A 14108-nucleotide genomic window follows, 5' to 3' on the forward strand; every position below is an offset into this window, starting at 1 on the left:
GGCCCACTTGGTTGCCGGGAGCCATCATGGAATGTTTGGTCAAATTCCAGCAGTTTGGTAAGGACCATTGGAGGTGGGTTGATGCTTCTCAAGACAACAGAAACTAATCCATCAGGTACTTTTATTTCAGGGAAAATGGCACTGAGACAAAGGAGGATCCCTGAACCAGAAGCTTCTGCGAAGAAAGTTTGAACTTGGTTCTGAAATAAAAATTTCCTGTACAAGAGAGTATAAACAGGGCACCTGTAGGTGAATAGTACCTGAGTTCATTCATGGGTTAACTTGTAATTAACAACATAAGAATTTGTTAACCAAGTCTTGAGTGGAGCTGTGGTGTCTGGGTTTTCCTGCAGTGGCCTTCAAAGAGCACCTACTATAATTACCAGTGAGTAACCCCACTCCTGGGGAGAGGGTCCTTGGAATAAGGGAGCAGAATGACAGGTGACAACAGATAAAATTTCCATATGCAAAGCTTTATGTTGGCAACTGTTACATGAGCCTGGGGCATAAGAATGAGCCTGGGGCATATGGGGTTATGACAGAGTATCTGGTACCTTTTATCTGCTTTCTTAGAGACTGGTGGAAGGTCAGGGTGAAGGATACCGGGTAGGATCTATAGTCTCTGTGTCTATTTTGGTAGCCTCAAACTCTGGAATCCCTGTCAGAAGCAGAGGGGTCAGATGTCTGAGGTCTTCAGGAGTAGGAGAGCGACTCTCCCCTGAGGTAGAAGAGGATAAAGAACATTCCTCTTCATTTTGTGGAACAGACTTAGCAGGGGTCCCAGGATATTATCTAGGGAAGTCCCGTCTGTACCAAAGATGTACTGGTTCCAAGGTACTATTGATGGCTGGTGCCGATTGGTATATCTCGACAACAGGAAATAACGGCAGAGAGTTTGGGAGATAAGATACCATCAGATGCCTTGGTATCCTGAATCTCAGTGTCAAAAAGGTTAGTACTATCAACAGCAAGTTAGAAACTGTTAGCACCAGAGTAGACAGAGGTAATGACATACTTGTATGACACTCGGGGGTGCAATCCAGACAGTGAGGGGCTGTGTCACCACTTGCCCTGCAACTTGGGGTGCCTCATAATGCTTTGCTGCCGTAGCACCCAACCTAGATAACAGCATTTAAGTCACATCCTGAGTGTCTCTGGCTTTCAGCAGCCTTGGTTACTACTTGCAGGGCTACCCCAATTATAGAATCATAGAATATCAGGGTTGGAATATCAGGGTTGGACCTCAGGAGATCATTTAGTCCAACCCCTTGCTCAAAGCAGGACCAATCCCCAACTAATAATTGAGTATCTCGAAGATGGTGAAGTTTGCAGATGACACTAAGCTGGGAGGGGCAGTAGATGGTAGGGATAGGATACAGAGGGACCTAGACAAATTGGAGGATTGGGACAAAAGAAATCTGATGAGGTTCAACAAGGACAAGTGCAGAGTCCTGCACTTAGGACGGAAGAATCCCATGCACTGCTACAGACTAGGGACCGAGTGGCTAGGCAGCAGTCCTGCAGAAAAGGACCTGGGAGTTACAGTGGACGAGAAGCTGGATATGAGTCAACAGTGTGTCCTTGTTGCCAAGAAGGCTAATAGCATTTTGGGCTATATAAGTAGGAGCATTGCCAGCAGATTGGGGGATGGGATCATTCCCCGCTATTTGGCATTGGTGAGGCCTCATCTGGAGTACTGTGTCCAGTTTTGGGCCCCACACTACAAGAAGGATGTGGAAAAATTGGAAAGAGTCCAGTGGAGGGCAACACAAATTATTAGGGGGCTGGAGCGCATGATTTATGGGGAGAAGCTGAGGGAACTAGGATTATTTAGTCTGTGGAAGAGAAGATTGAGGGGAGATTTGATAGCTGTTTTCAACTACCTGAAAGGGGGTTCCAAAGAGGATGGATCTAGACTGTTCTCAGTGGTAGCAGATGACAGAGCAATGAGTAATCGTCTCAAGTTGCAGTGGGGGAAGTCTAGGTTGAATATTAGGAAAAAACTTTTTCACTAGGAGGGTGGTGAAGCACTGGAATGGGTTAGTACTGTCATTGTAAAATATGGTTTTGTGTAGAAAAGTGTGACTGGTGTTGCACAAAAACTTTATATGCTAGATGTCTCTTTTGCATCTGGTGCCAATTAATTGATTTTTCTTGATTTTTTTTTTTAAAAAACCTAGGGAGGTGGTGGACTCTCCTTCCTTAAAGGTTTTTTTTTTTTTAACCCTAACACACTCACTGTTCCAAATTCTCCCCCCAACATGTACATTTTGCACTGTCCTGGACAGTCCAGGTGTATTAGGTCCACCGCCCCTCTAAGAGGATCAACTTACCTAAAATGGAGTTTCCAAACAATTCACAACACTGAATTAATTGTGAATTAAAGAATAAAGCAAGTTTATTTAACTACAAAGAGACAGATTTTAAGTGAGTACAAATAATGAGGATTAAAGTCACAAATGTTTCAAGAAAAATAAAGATAAAACACTTTCTAAACTTAACAAACTAGACTTGGTTCAAAGTGAAGTCCATTACTACATGTTTCAGTAACAATGCTGACCAAACTCTCAGGCCAGGATCTGCTCCTAAAGTCCAACGGCTGTTTCCTTTGTCTTCTTAGATGAAAAGAGAGAGATGGGTAGGGAGAGATAACAAATTGCTATTTGCCTCTTTTTCTTCCTAGGTACCTCAGGTGACAATCTATGTGTGTGCTCTTTAGAAAAGCGGTATGAACTCCTACCTCTATTAGCCAATGAGGAGAATTTGGAAGCAGGAACCTAGAGGAGTGCTTTGAAGTGGTAAGAGGCCTGGAACTGACCATAGAGCCAGTGCTCACCAGATTACTTCTGGAAGAGGATTGTTCAGATCTGCGTGGATCTTCTTTGCCTGGATCAGAAGCTGACCTCATGGATTTGTGCAGAGGAAAACATTTCAGTCAAGTCTCTCTCATTTTTTGTGTTTGTTTTAGAAAATGAATGACAAACTGAACATTTGTCTGTGATGTGTGCCTCAAAAAAGCAAACTAAACAACTTGTGCAATCATCATTGAGACATATAGCCACTTCACAGAACGGTCAATACTTAAACTCTAGCGATCTCTGTTCAGCCATGAGGACTAAAGAAACTTGGTACAAGATAACAAAAGTTAAAGTAGGAATTTTTTTTCTAAACACTAAACTAATCTAAGGGAATAATGTTTTAAGTTCACAAGTGCATAAAAGATAGAACTCACAGAACGATGCTTGGCCCCACTCTGCTTTTTATGTCTTTGAGAGGTGGGATGTGGAGATAGGACAATCAGGGCACAGGTGCATCCCGACCGATGGCCAAAAGATTCCATTCCATTCCATTTTTGATTGCATGGGGAACATTTGCATCAATAGTTGAATACATAATGGATAGTGAACCAAAAATTGTATGTTTAACTGTGACAGGCCAAGGCCAGATGGCTATAGAATAGTAGTGGGAGATAGATATATTAGCTCCAGGCTAAACAAATCCCTGGTACCAGGATAAGTGAAATGGCAGCTGCTCCAGGTCAATTAAGACACCCGGGGCCAATTAAGAACTTTCCAGAAGGCAGGGAGAATGCTAGGTTGATTGGGACACCCAAAGCCAATCAGGGGCTGGCTGAAACTAGTTAAAAGCCTCCCAGTTAGTCAGGTGGGTGTGCATGTCAGGAGCTGTGGGAGGAAGTTGCGCTGTTGGAGAGACTGAGCACAAGGAAGGAGGCCCTGAGGAAAGGGTGAATTGGAGCTTGAGGAAGTGAGGGCTGTTGTGGGGGAAGTAGCCCAGGGAATTGTATATGTCATGTTTCTAAAAGGTCAGCTACCATAGCTGATACTATTAGGGTCCCTTGGCTGGAGCCTGGAATAGAGGGTGGGCCCGGGTTCCCCCACCCCCACTTTGCCCCCTGATTAATCACTGAGACTGGGAGACAACAGAGACTGTGCAAGGAAGGATAACTTCTTCTCACCTCCCCCGCTGGCTTATGATGAAAATGGCTCAGTAGACTGTGACCCTTGTCTCTAGAGAGAGAAGGATTATGTGGAGGGTCACAGTGAGCCTCTGAGGCTCACGAAATCCGCCAGGAAATGCGGGACCCATGGAGGCAAGGACAGAGCTTTGTCACATTAACAAAAATTGACAGAAAAACCAACAGAGCCCAAGGGCTTTTCTGAATTATTTTTAATAGCAGCCTTCTCTCCAGGAGCTAAATAACTTTAAAAAAATCATATTGTTCCTGCTATTTGAGAAAGGTAGATAGAATCTAAACATCCAATCACTGCAACAGAATGGGCTGAATACCTGTATACAAGGTATTTTAAAATTTTATCTCTGTTTGCTGTGTTGTAGTCCCAGGAGAAACAAGATGGGTGATAAATATATTTTATTGGCCCAACTCCTGTTGGTGAAAGAGACAAGCTTTCTAACTACCTGGAGCAAGAGCTCTGAGTCTTGAACTGCAACAATCTGGATTGCCCTAGATTTCTGTTTAAGGCAGCCAACTAACAAAATGTTCCTCCCCCCCCCCCCCCGCCCGCCTGATTACCATTATAACTGTAAAGCCTAAACCAGGCAAATTCAGCTTGATTTGTGAGTTAAAATATAGAGAATTTATAAGTTCCTGCAATTATTCTGGAGATAGCAATGTAGCATATTCTATCCTATATTCAGAATTTTTTGTCTGGAAATTCAGTCAGTTTAGATTGTTGATTCTTCCTATTTGATGCCCATGCTAGTCTTCTTCTGAAACGCCTTAATTGCTTCCAATATACTATATCCGGAAAGGTATTAGCATCTAAGAAACAGACTCCCTATTTATAGAAATATTTTAGTGAGGACCTTGAAGCAAAAATACATTAAAACTCCAATGTTTATGTATAATAGTGAAAGCTACCAGAGTACGACTGGCCCCTGTTCCAGCATCTTCTGTGCTTTATTATTTATAAGATTGTGCACTGTGAGGAAGTAACCAAGTTTAGAGAGGTAGCAGTCCTGTTCCACAGGTCGAGTAGAGCTGCTCAGTGCAGGACCCAAAAGGGGGTTACCTCCATGTCACATTTGCTATTTCCCATGTCCTTGGGCTGGTGAGGTGGCTTGGCCTCCATTGTAAATTACAGTAGCCAACAGGCTTTTCAAACTTAGGTTGCCTGCAACAGCCCCTATGGACCTTTGTGACAACTAGAGATCACTGAAGCAGAGCATGCTCCAGTAACACCTCTTCTCAACATATTTCCTACCCACACCAGAGTTTATGATGGGATGTAGGGGCTGTGGTGAGCCAGGGAATCCACAGCTGGACACTAAGGCGAGTTTAGGGCTGTTTTGCGGCATTGAAGCATAGTGACAAATCATCCTTACTGAGGCCAACATTCTGGTCCACCTGTATTAGAGAAAAGTATCACCCAACTTGTTGGATTCCAGATACTATATAGTCCCAAAACCAGAGTAAGCAAATATAATGATAATCTGGCAATACAACATGAAGAATAGGTTGGTCAAAAAAGAGACCTGTAATAATTTTAAAACCCTCTGTAAAAATAATCAAATTCTTATTTAGCTTTGCAAAAGGCATAGTGTGGAGGAATGTTGGATTATAGTTAGACAGTCAGTTGCATCTCCAACTAGCTAATCAGACTGAATGCATATGGTGCTCGTCACTGTGGTATCTGAGAGGCTTTCAAAACACAAAACCAAGTCCCATCCTAAGATACAGATTAGTAGTTCATTTAGTTAAGTATTGTGATTGTTAAAAATTCTGTCTTCTTTTGAAAGCTAAAGTAAAGAGATGTGTCCTGCACTTGGACATAAAAGCCACAAGATACAAGGCCAGCTCTTCCTATGCAGTGAGGCTGAAGCAAACAAAAACACAAATACCAGAGGATTATATTACCTAACACAAAAATTAGGTGTTTTTGACAGACTGAATTATAATAAACTCTGTTAATTGACTCAACTTTTCTGAAGGAAAGGATTGTCAGTTTCAGGAAAATGAAATTATTGCAAGAGTGCTATATTCATTTCTACATATTTGAAATGGGTTAGACCTTTTCTCCATTTGACTGTTTCAAGAGATGAACTTGAACAGCTTAATTATTCCACATGTGCCACTGAAGGAATTTTAAATAAGGAATTTTTTTCAAGGAGATGAACACAAATATACAGACTATAGTGACTGTATAAACTTTAGGTTCTATGGAATGTAAGCATCAGGATAATATCATGCTGTGTAAGCTGGTGAGTTCTATGTATATTTCATAAAATGCCATAACTTCTACATTCATGTACTTAAATGCATTTTACCAGCGTCCAGGTAATCTCACATGAGAACACAGGTTCAGGATATCTGCCCTAACAAGAACCTATGGCAGTACATTGGGTTAGACATCCAGAAGAAAATAAGTATGAGAACAAATAAGGGAATATAATAATAATAAAAGCATGAAAGAAATTGGGAACGTAAACTTTATAGCCCTGTCATAAAACACCTGTGTAATATCTGCTGCTTGGAGGCCCTGGGTCCATACGGGCATATTTCTTTTTATGTTAATTTGTACCATCCACGTTACCATGAGAAGGCAAAAACTAATGTGCTTTACAGACAATTGATCTTTATTATAATGAAGTTGTAATAATCTGTTTCAGCATCCAGACAAGCAAATATCACATACAAGTGAAAAACAAACCTTGCATATATGTTTAAATTATTAACTATAAACCGAATACCAGTGCAATCTGTATCAAACAACTGTTGGCCATTACAAAGCACTCTACAAATATTGGAAGCTCCTTAAAAGAAAAAAAAGAAAGAAAAGTCTTATACAAACAAAAGCCTTAATGCATTTAAACCTCTTTGAATTATGCTGTTATTCCAAACAGTGTCAGCAGACAATCCAAATCTGATAATAAACATGCTGTTTAAAAAGTACCCCTACATTTACATTTAAATTAATTCTCTTTTTAAAATGATATTTGCAGAAGCATTCAACTAGAAACAATTTGTTTGGTTTGGGGTAAACCTCAAGTAAATATTTTTTTCTTAATCTGTGTGTCTGTCTGTGCATGATTTATGTACTATATTGTTTTCAAATACCCAGTTGTATTTGCAGATAGTTATTTGTGAATCCATGCAGTTTGTTTAATAACAAGTAGGCTAGAATCACAATTACTTCTGTTTTTGCATTCAAAGGCTTGAATTTATTTCATAGTCTCCCAACTGGAAATACATTCCATTTATTTCAATACAAATTCTATTTAAGATACCTACTAACCTTTTCCTTGCTTGACAGACCGTTCACTGGTAAAGAAAACATTTTTAGTATCTGGTAAAGAGTTGTGAAACAGACTTTTACAATACCTAACTTCCTCTTGGTTTTGTTTAAATCCAGCATTTTTATCTACTTCATAGGACAGGCAAAAAAGGGCAAATGACTATCTCCATAAATATGTTATTACAATCTATACATAGCCTCATAACAGGTCTACATCTCTTATATAAAGTGCTGTATCAAAAATCTTATTTATTTAGGGGAAACTATGTTGATTTTAAGAGGTTGTGCCATCTCCAATTCCAGAATTCTGCAGCTGGCTGTGAAATAAGTTATTCTAATGCTCATAGCAAAAGTTATTAGCAATGTTTTGAAAATGCTATTATTGATGAAGCATTGGAATGAGAATCTATCAGGGCACACATTTCAAAAGAACAACACACAGATAAGCTATAAACAGGGGCATGACTATCGTCATGTTTCCACTAACAAAAATGATTTCTCCTAGAAAGTCTAAAGGTGACATAAATATTTGGTAGCTTTACCTCGGTATTCTGTGAAAATTTAAAAATGCAGAATCAATCTTCCACTAGTGGCAAGAGCTACTTCAGTCAATACATTTGTGTAAGATTCTCACACAGAAAATCTTTAAATCTATTCACGTCTCTTAAAAAAATAAAAGGGCAGATGTAGGCCAATCTTTCTTCCCAGCCTTTACATAATAGTACAGCATTTCAGCAGAATATTTACTGTTCTAATAGATTAAGACAGAGAAACCCATTACATTTTCAAAAAGGAAGGAAACCATCTTCTGTAACCACATCTAACTTCTCGTGAAGCCCCGATAAAAGTGACGGGAGCTCCCTTTTATGGGTGACAGGTAATGATGGTAGATAAAAATATTTCCTTTCAGAAAAGAAATAGTTCCACACATGCTAGTTTACAAACTATATCTTGAGGATTTCTAAAATACTCACTTCTCTTTGCAAATTTTCTGAGATAATTCAAGCCTAGCGATCTTTACAAATTGAAGGTGGGAGGAGGGATAGTGATATATCAACATGTGAGAAAGATAACTTTGACGATCATGGTTTAGGCGGGTAGAATAGATCAATGTGCATATCAGGGAGTGTAGACAGGAATAGATGACAGTAATCAAGACAGAAGATTACCAATAATTAGACAAAACGTTGGCCATGTGGACATAAAAAAATGGTGAGATGTTGTGAAGGAAGAAGTACCAGGGGTTCGGGCCGAACCTGGATATAGAGGACTAAGGAAAAGGAGTCAAAGAAAACATCCTAGCAGTATAAGTGACAGGGAGGATGGTGGTATTATTGACATGGCAAAGCAGGTTGTTCTACTGTGCAGTGCCATTCACAAATATATAAGAAATGCATATTGAGAAAATACTCCATGCCATAATAAATACATATTGAGAAAATAATAAATATTGTAATCTTAATTACAGGTTATATGCCTGTATCTAGGGTTTTTATATATTAATAATTTTTTCATTAGACCTATAACCACAATTCTTGGTTATACACAATACCCACAAGAGGGAAATATCAAAACCATTAATTTATGCTGTTTATTATACTTACTATAAAAAATTGTGAATTTTAGACCTCAATCGTGACTTATAATGCCCCTTTCTATGCCAATGCTCCTGCCAGTTGTGCAGTTAGTTTCTCTAGTTAAGTGTTCAGTGGGGTGGGTTTAGTCTACCAAATTAATTTTACTTGTGATCAAACAAACTTTGGATTGAGGTTTACAGGGGGTTGGAGGAACAGGAAAACCCACTCAGCCAACTACTCATTTTAAATTTCAATTTTATAAAACTTTCAATGTGCTGCAGAGTTCCCTGGCACATGGAGTATTACTTACAATATTGACATCTGTCTCCAGTGTACTCAGTCAGGCAGTGACAATAGGGTTGATTTCCAGCAGTGACACTGCAGGTTCCTCCATTTTGACAAAAATGATCACAAACTGTTTGATTGCAGTTTGGTCCTGTAAAACCCAGCGCACAGCTGCATGTAGGCCTCCCTATTCAAAATAAAGACAACTATTTTTATGGTAAAAATAAATATGCATTAAACTTAAAGTCAGTACTTTTAATATAAAAATACTTTTCAGAAAATAGTAAAACTTTTGATTTTTAAGCCCAACAAGTATTTTTTGCTAGACACCACCAACACATTTCATTAATTTGTGCTGTTATAAAGAAATGCAATTTGGCTCCAGAATTCTAGTAGAAAAAAGCACAACAATAAATGAAGCAGATGCTCAAAAAGATCACACCTAAGTGATTTCCCCATATTTTTGCAGATCCTCTTATCCAAAAATATTTGACCATCTACCATGTCATTGGAAAGTCACATTACATTTAAAGATAATTTTATGGTGATTTCTATGGTTTATATGGTAAATGTTTAATAAAGCTTTTAAGTTTATTGTAGTTAATGTAGACATGTTTTGACATCGTTTGGTGATTAGTGATTGTGAATTGTAAAGTTGCTGAGGAGTAACTCTTATTACCAAAGCAATCGAGTTGCTTCTTGTCTTTGTTGTAAGGGATAGATTGAATATGGAATTTACTACCATGCTCATTAACTCTTCTACTACCAAGCAATTCAATGACAGGTATGAAAATAAAATTCCAAGTCCTTGCCTGGAACACAATATTTTTGTTAGCACATTTACAAGTCGGGGGTGTTGTAGCTGGAGTGTGCCAGATAGTCTCAGCAGACTCTAGCAAAGCCTCATTCACAGGAAGGCCATACATGCAGAAGCTGAAGAATGTAGAATCCTGGATCTCCTCTAAAGGAATTTAAAAGCATATCTGCAATGTTTTTCATCAGCGCCTGAAACTGCCTAACATCATCTGCAATGGAAGGTGGTGGGTCCATTACAGCCTCATTTGGTGATGAGAAAGAAATGTTTGTTTTACCTTTTTGTCAGCCCTTGCCTCCTGCTCCTCAAAGGTCTCATCTAAAGGCTCAGGTAGAGGAGGAGGGAGTGATGGTTCAGAAGAATGGTTCTCCCTATGCTCTCTGGGAGATGGACTGAGGCCCTCAAGAACTGCTGGCAACAGAGGGCTCTGGGATCCCAATAAGGCCACTGGGGGGGCCCCACAGGGCATAAAAGGAGCCATCTTTGGTCACACCGAATGGATGGAGATTGAGATTGTTTCACCCCACAAGGCTTTCTCTCAGCATAAGTAGGAGAGTAGTATTTCATAGAGTAGACAGGAGATCCCTGAACCAACATATGACAGTTGGAAGAATCATCCTCAACATATTCTAAGGGAGGTGATAATTGTTTGCCCTCAGTGATCAGTGCTGGTGAAGCAGGAGGTCTCAATGAGAAATGTAGAGGTGGTGACCCAGAAGGTCTTGGGGCAGATAAATGCACAGTACTGAGAAGTAACAGAGACTGTGGTTCACCTGAAACAAAAAGATCCCTTAAATATCTAAACTCCTATGGTACTGAGGGTACATGAGCGTGAGTTGAGCAAGATCCTGTGGAGACCAATGTTGATACCAAGATAGGGACTGTCTAAAATGTATTGGTGCATCAGACACTGAATGGCTTGAACATGGTGCATCCAGACTCGGACACAGATGGTACTGATACAGGGGTCTGGGACACTGGTATAGATATTGAAGGTACAACATAGTCTGATGGTGTGGACTTCTTTGAAGTGGGATGTCTACTAGAATGGACATGGCCACCGGTCGCTAAAGAAGTCTTTGGTACCAAATCCAGTTTGGTAGCAGAGTGGCTTTTAGAGGAAGCCTTAGATAACCTGAAGGTACTGGAACCAACTGGACCTTCAATAGTACTCTCCTTGTGATCTGAGTCTCTGAAACATTCTTTTTGATTGGTGACTCAGATGACTTAGGAGAGTTAACATTCCTGCTCTTCTTGTCAGCACCCAGAGTCTCACTGTGAGAGGCTCTTGGTACTGTGGCTGGAGATGCAGGTACTGTATCCCTCAAGGGTTTTGGTGACCAAGGCCCAGAGGTAGTCATGATACGTGGCTTTTGGTGACCATGATCTAGAAGCAGACAGGGCACTAAGTGTATCCCTCAAGGGTTTTGGTGACCAAGGCCCAGAAGTAGTCATGATACGTGGCTTTTGGTGACCATGATCTAGAAGCAGACAGGGCACTAAGTGAGCTTGGGCACTGGTGTGCAAGAGAGTTCTTGGAGCCTGGACTGGAGGCCAGTTTTAGGGCTCGCTTCATCATTAACCATTTAAATTTTATTTCTCTACTTTTATGAGATCTGTTTTTGAAGGAGGAGCAGATCATACACTTGGCTGACGTGTGGGTATTTCCCTCATAATGGAGGCACTGAGAGTAGCTGTCACTGACCATGATAGCTTCCTGATAGGAAAGACATCATTTAAAGCTTGGGGATCCCAGTACACCCCAAAAGCATTAATGTCCAGAATAACCCCCCAAGGGAGGAAATGAAAAAGAGGGAGAAACAAAACAAAAGACCCCAAAACTAAATACAATGAATTAAACTAAGCTAAGAAACACAGAAGCTAATGATAATTAACTATGTCTAAGCAAAGCCGGCATGCTTGACACTCCATCTCAGGCCAAAAACTGTTGAGAAGGAACTGAGGGCAGTTCACCCATGTAGCTCTGTGTATCCTCAGTTCGGGGCACAAGGATGTGTATAGAGCACATGCATGGTCAAAACAGGTACTGCTACTAAAAATCTCTAATCAAGGGTGCATGCACACCTGATGGGACCCTACTCAAAGAACTGTCTGGATCCAACTGGAGTTCACCATCTGCTCCTTCTCCTTTTAAAAATATATACTACTCCAAAGTCTCTAAACTTCAGTCCACATCAATTGCCTTGACTTGTCAATTCTGCCCCACCCTTTCACACCTTCTAATTTCCCCTCCTCATTGCTTTCCTTTCTCTTATGAATCACTCCTTCTCCCCTGGCCTTTCCCAGTACATCAGTTTCATGCTGTCCCTGTTCCACTGAAACTGTTCTCACAATAGCCAGTAAATCACCTCTTTTAAGAGTTTCAAGATATGTCTGCAACTGGGAGGTGCGATTCCCAGCCTGGAATAGACAGACTCATGCTAGCTCACCTTGAGCAAGCATGCTAAAAAAAAAAGCAGTGTGGACACTGCTGCAGACTCAGGCTAGCTGGCCAACCTGGACCCAGGGGTTCAGATGGGTTTGGACTTGGATGCCCAGCCCTATCTGCCACTAGCCCCGTAACATCCACACTTCTGATTTTCACACGCTAACATGAGTTGGGCTAGCATGAGGCTGTCTACCTGCACTCGTCCTCATCTCCACATTAATTATCCTTGATCTTTCTGCTACACCATCAACTGCTCACTACTTCTTTATCTGTCTTTCTTCCTTGGGCTTTGTGACTGTGTCCTTACCTGGTTCTCTTCTATCTTGCCGTTTACTCCTTCAGCATAACCTTCAGTAGAACTTCTTTCCTTCTCTTTCCCGCTCTCTTTTTGTGTTCCTCAGTGAACTGGTCTAGGTCCCCAGTTTTCATATTAGCCCTGGGTGATCTCATCCACCCTTCTCATGCCACTTATTACCACTATATTATTCACAACTCTCATATCCACTTCTCTATATGACCTTTCATAGTTTTTCCAATATCTTTTGATAAGTGTCCTACAACTTAATTAAATTAAATACAATATTAACTAAATCTCTGATTTTTCTTCCTATCTATGCACATTTTTATATCATAACTGTCATTATAGTCTCAATGCCTCACAGAAAGTTCTCTGATGAAAGAAAAGTGGTCAAATTCTCCTCTCTGGCAGATAGGACTAAGCCTTATTTATATTTTCCTTCTCCCCTCTCCTCTCCTCTTACCTCTTCTCCTCCTCTGCATTCTTCCCTTCACTTCTTTCCTATTCCTTTTTCAAAATTCTCTTTTGCTGTTTTAGTGAATGCTAAGTTGAAATGTTTGTACATTGTTCCCATGAGATTAGTGCTCAATCAGCCAATCTCTTCCTATAACTTGCTCAATCAGCCAATCTCTTCCTATAACTTGTTCATCAACTTAAAATAGCTCCAACTTGGTTGAATATGCAGTAACCTACTTATTCATCAAAATATGTCTCTTGTTCTCTAAGCACCAAATCAACGATATTGAATTCAGATGCTGACATGCAATTTTTTTTTTTTTTTAGCAAATGACTCAGAGTTGTACTCTTGTATATTTTGTATTTGGATTCTTGCCACTGAGTTAATGGTTTCAGACAGTTTTGAGTTAAATCATTGTTGTCTGGTACATAAGAGTATTAAAAAATAATAATGACAAAATAAGATCTAAAAGTTTGAAGCCTATGTTTTCTAGTCAAGCTCTTTCTTCTTTTTAAAAAGTGATGAGGAAAGCGTATTTTGCCTGTTCATGGGAGAATTTTATTCTCTTCTGTGCAACAGTTGGCTTACAAATAGGCCAGTTTTTGACGGTTATATGAAGATTTATTTTACTTTATTCTAAAACCTATTTTTGTCATTGAATTTGATGTGTCAGCTAGAAATGCGAGCAGTTCATTTTCCATTAATATGCAGACAATTATCATCCAAAATAATATTTTTAAAAATAATGCTTAGCTCTTATAAAACATCTTCTATCTTCAAATTTTAAAATACTTCTCAGATTGTTTTATTAAAACTCATAAAATGACCGATAATAGTTACCACACCATACTACCATACACCAAGGAGGTAGTGTGGTCTAGCGGACAGAACAGTGTCCTGGCATGCAGGAAATCTGGGTTCTACTCTCAGCTCAGCCACTAGCCTATGATGTGA

General features: G+C 39.9%; 1 protein-coding gene across 7 annotated transcripts in view; it reads right to left on the reverse strand.

Moving 5' to 3' along the window:
- Positions 1-14108, reverse strand: part of LRP1B (LDL receptor related protein 1B) — a 1329376-nt gene that overhangs the window by 47258 nt on the left and 1268010 nt on the right. For 6 of the 7 annotated variants that reach the window (XM_078847919.1, XM_078847920.1, XM_078847917.1 and 3 more), the window contains one exon: positions 9162-9323. In XM_078847919.1, the coding sequence (XP_078704045.1) occupies positions 9162-9323 (162 nt within the window). Of the gene's footprint in view, positions 1-7274; positions 7301-9161; positions 9324-14108 lie in introns of all 7 variants that reach the window. The other variant, XM_078847921.1, reaches the window with a different exon arrangement.

The sequence above is a fragment of the Lepidochelys kempii genome, chromosome 11 (genome assembly GCF_965140285.1).
Source record: "Lepidochelys kempii isolate rLepKem1 chromosome 11, rLepKem1.hap1, whole genome shotgun sequence".
Lineage (NCBI taxonomy): Eukaryota > Metazoa > Chordata > Testudines > Cheloniidae > Lepidochelys > Lepidochelys kempii.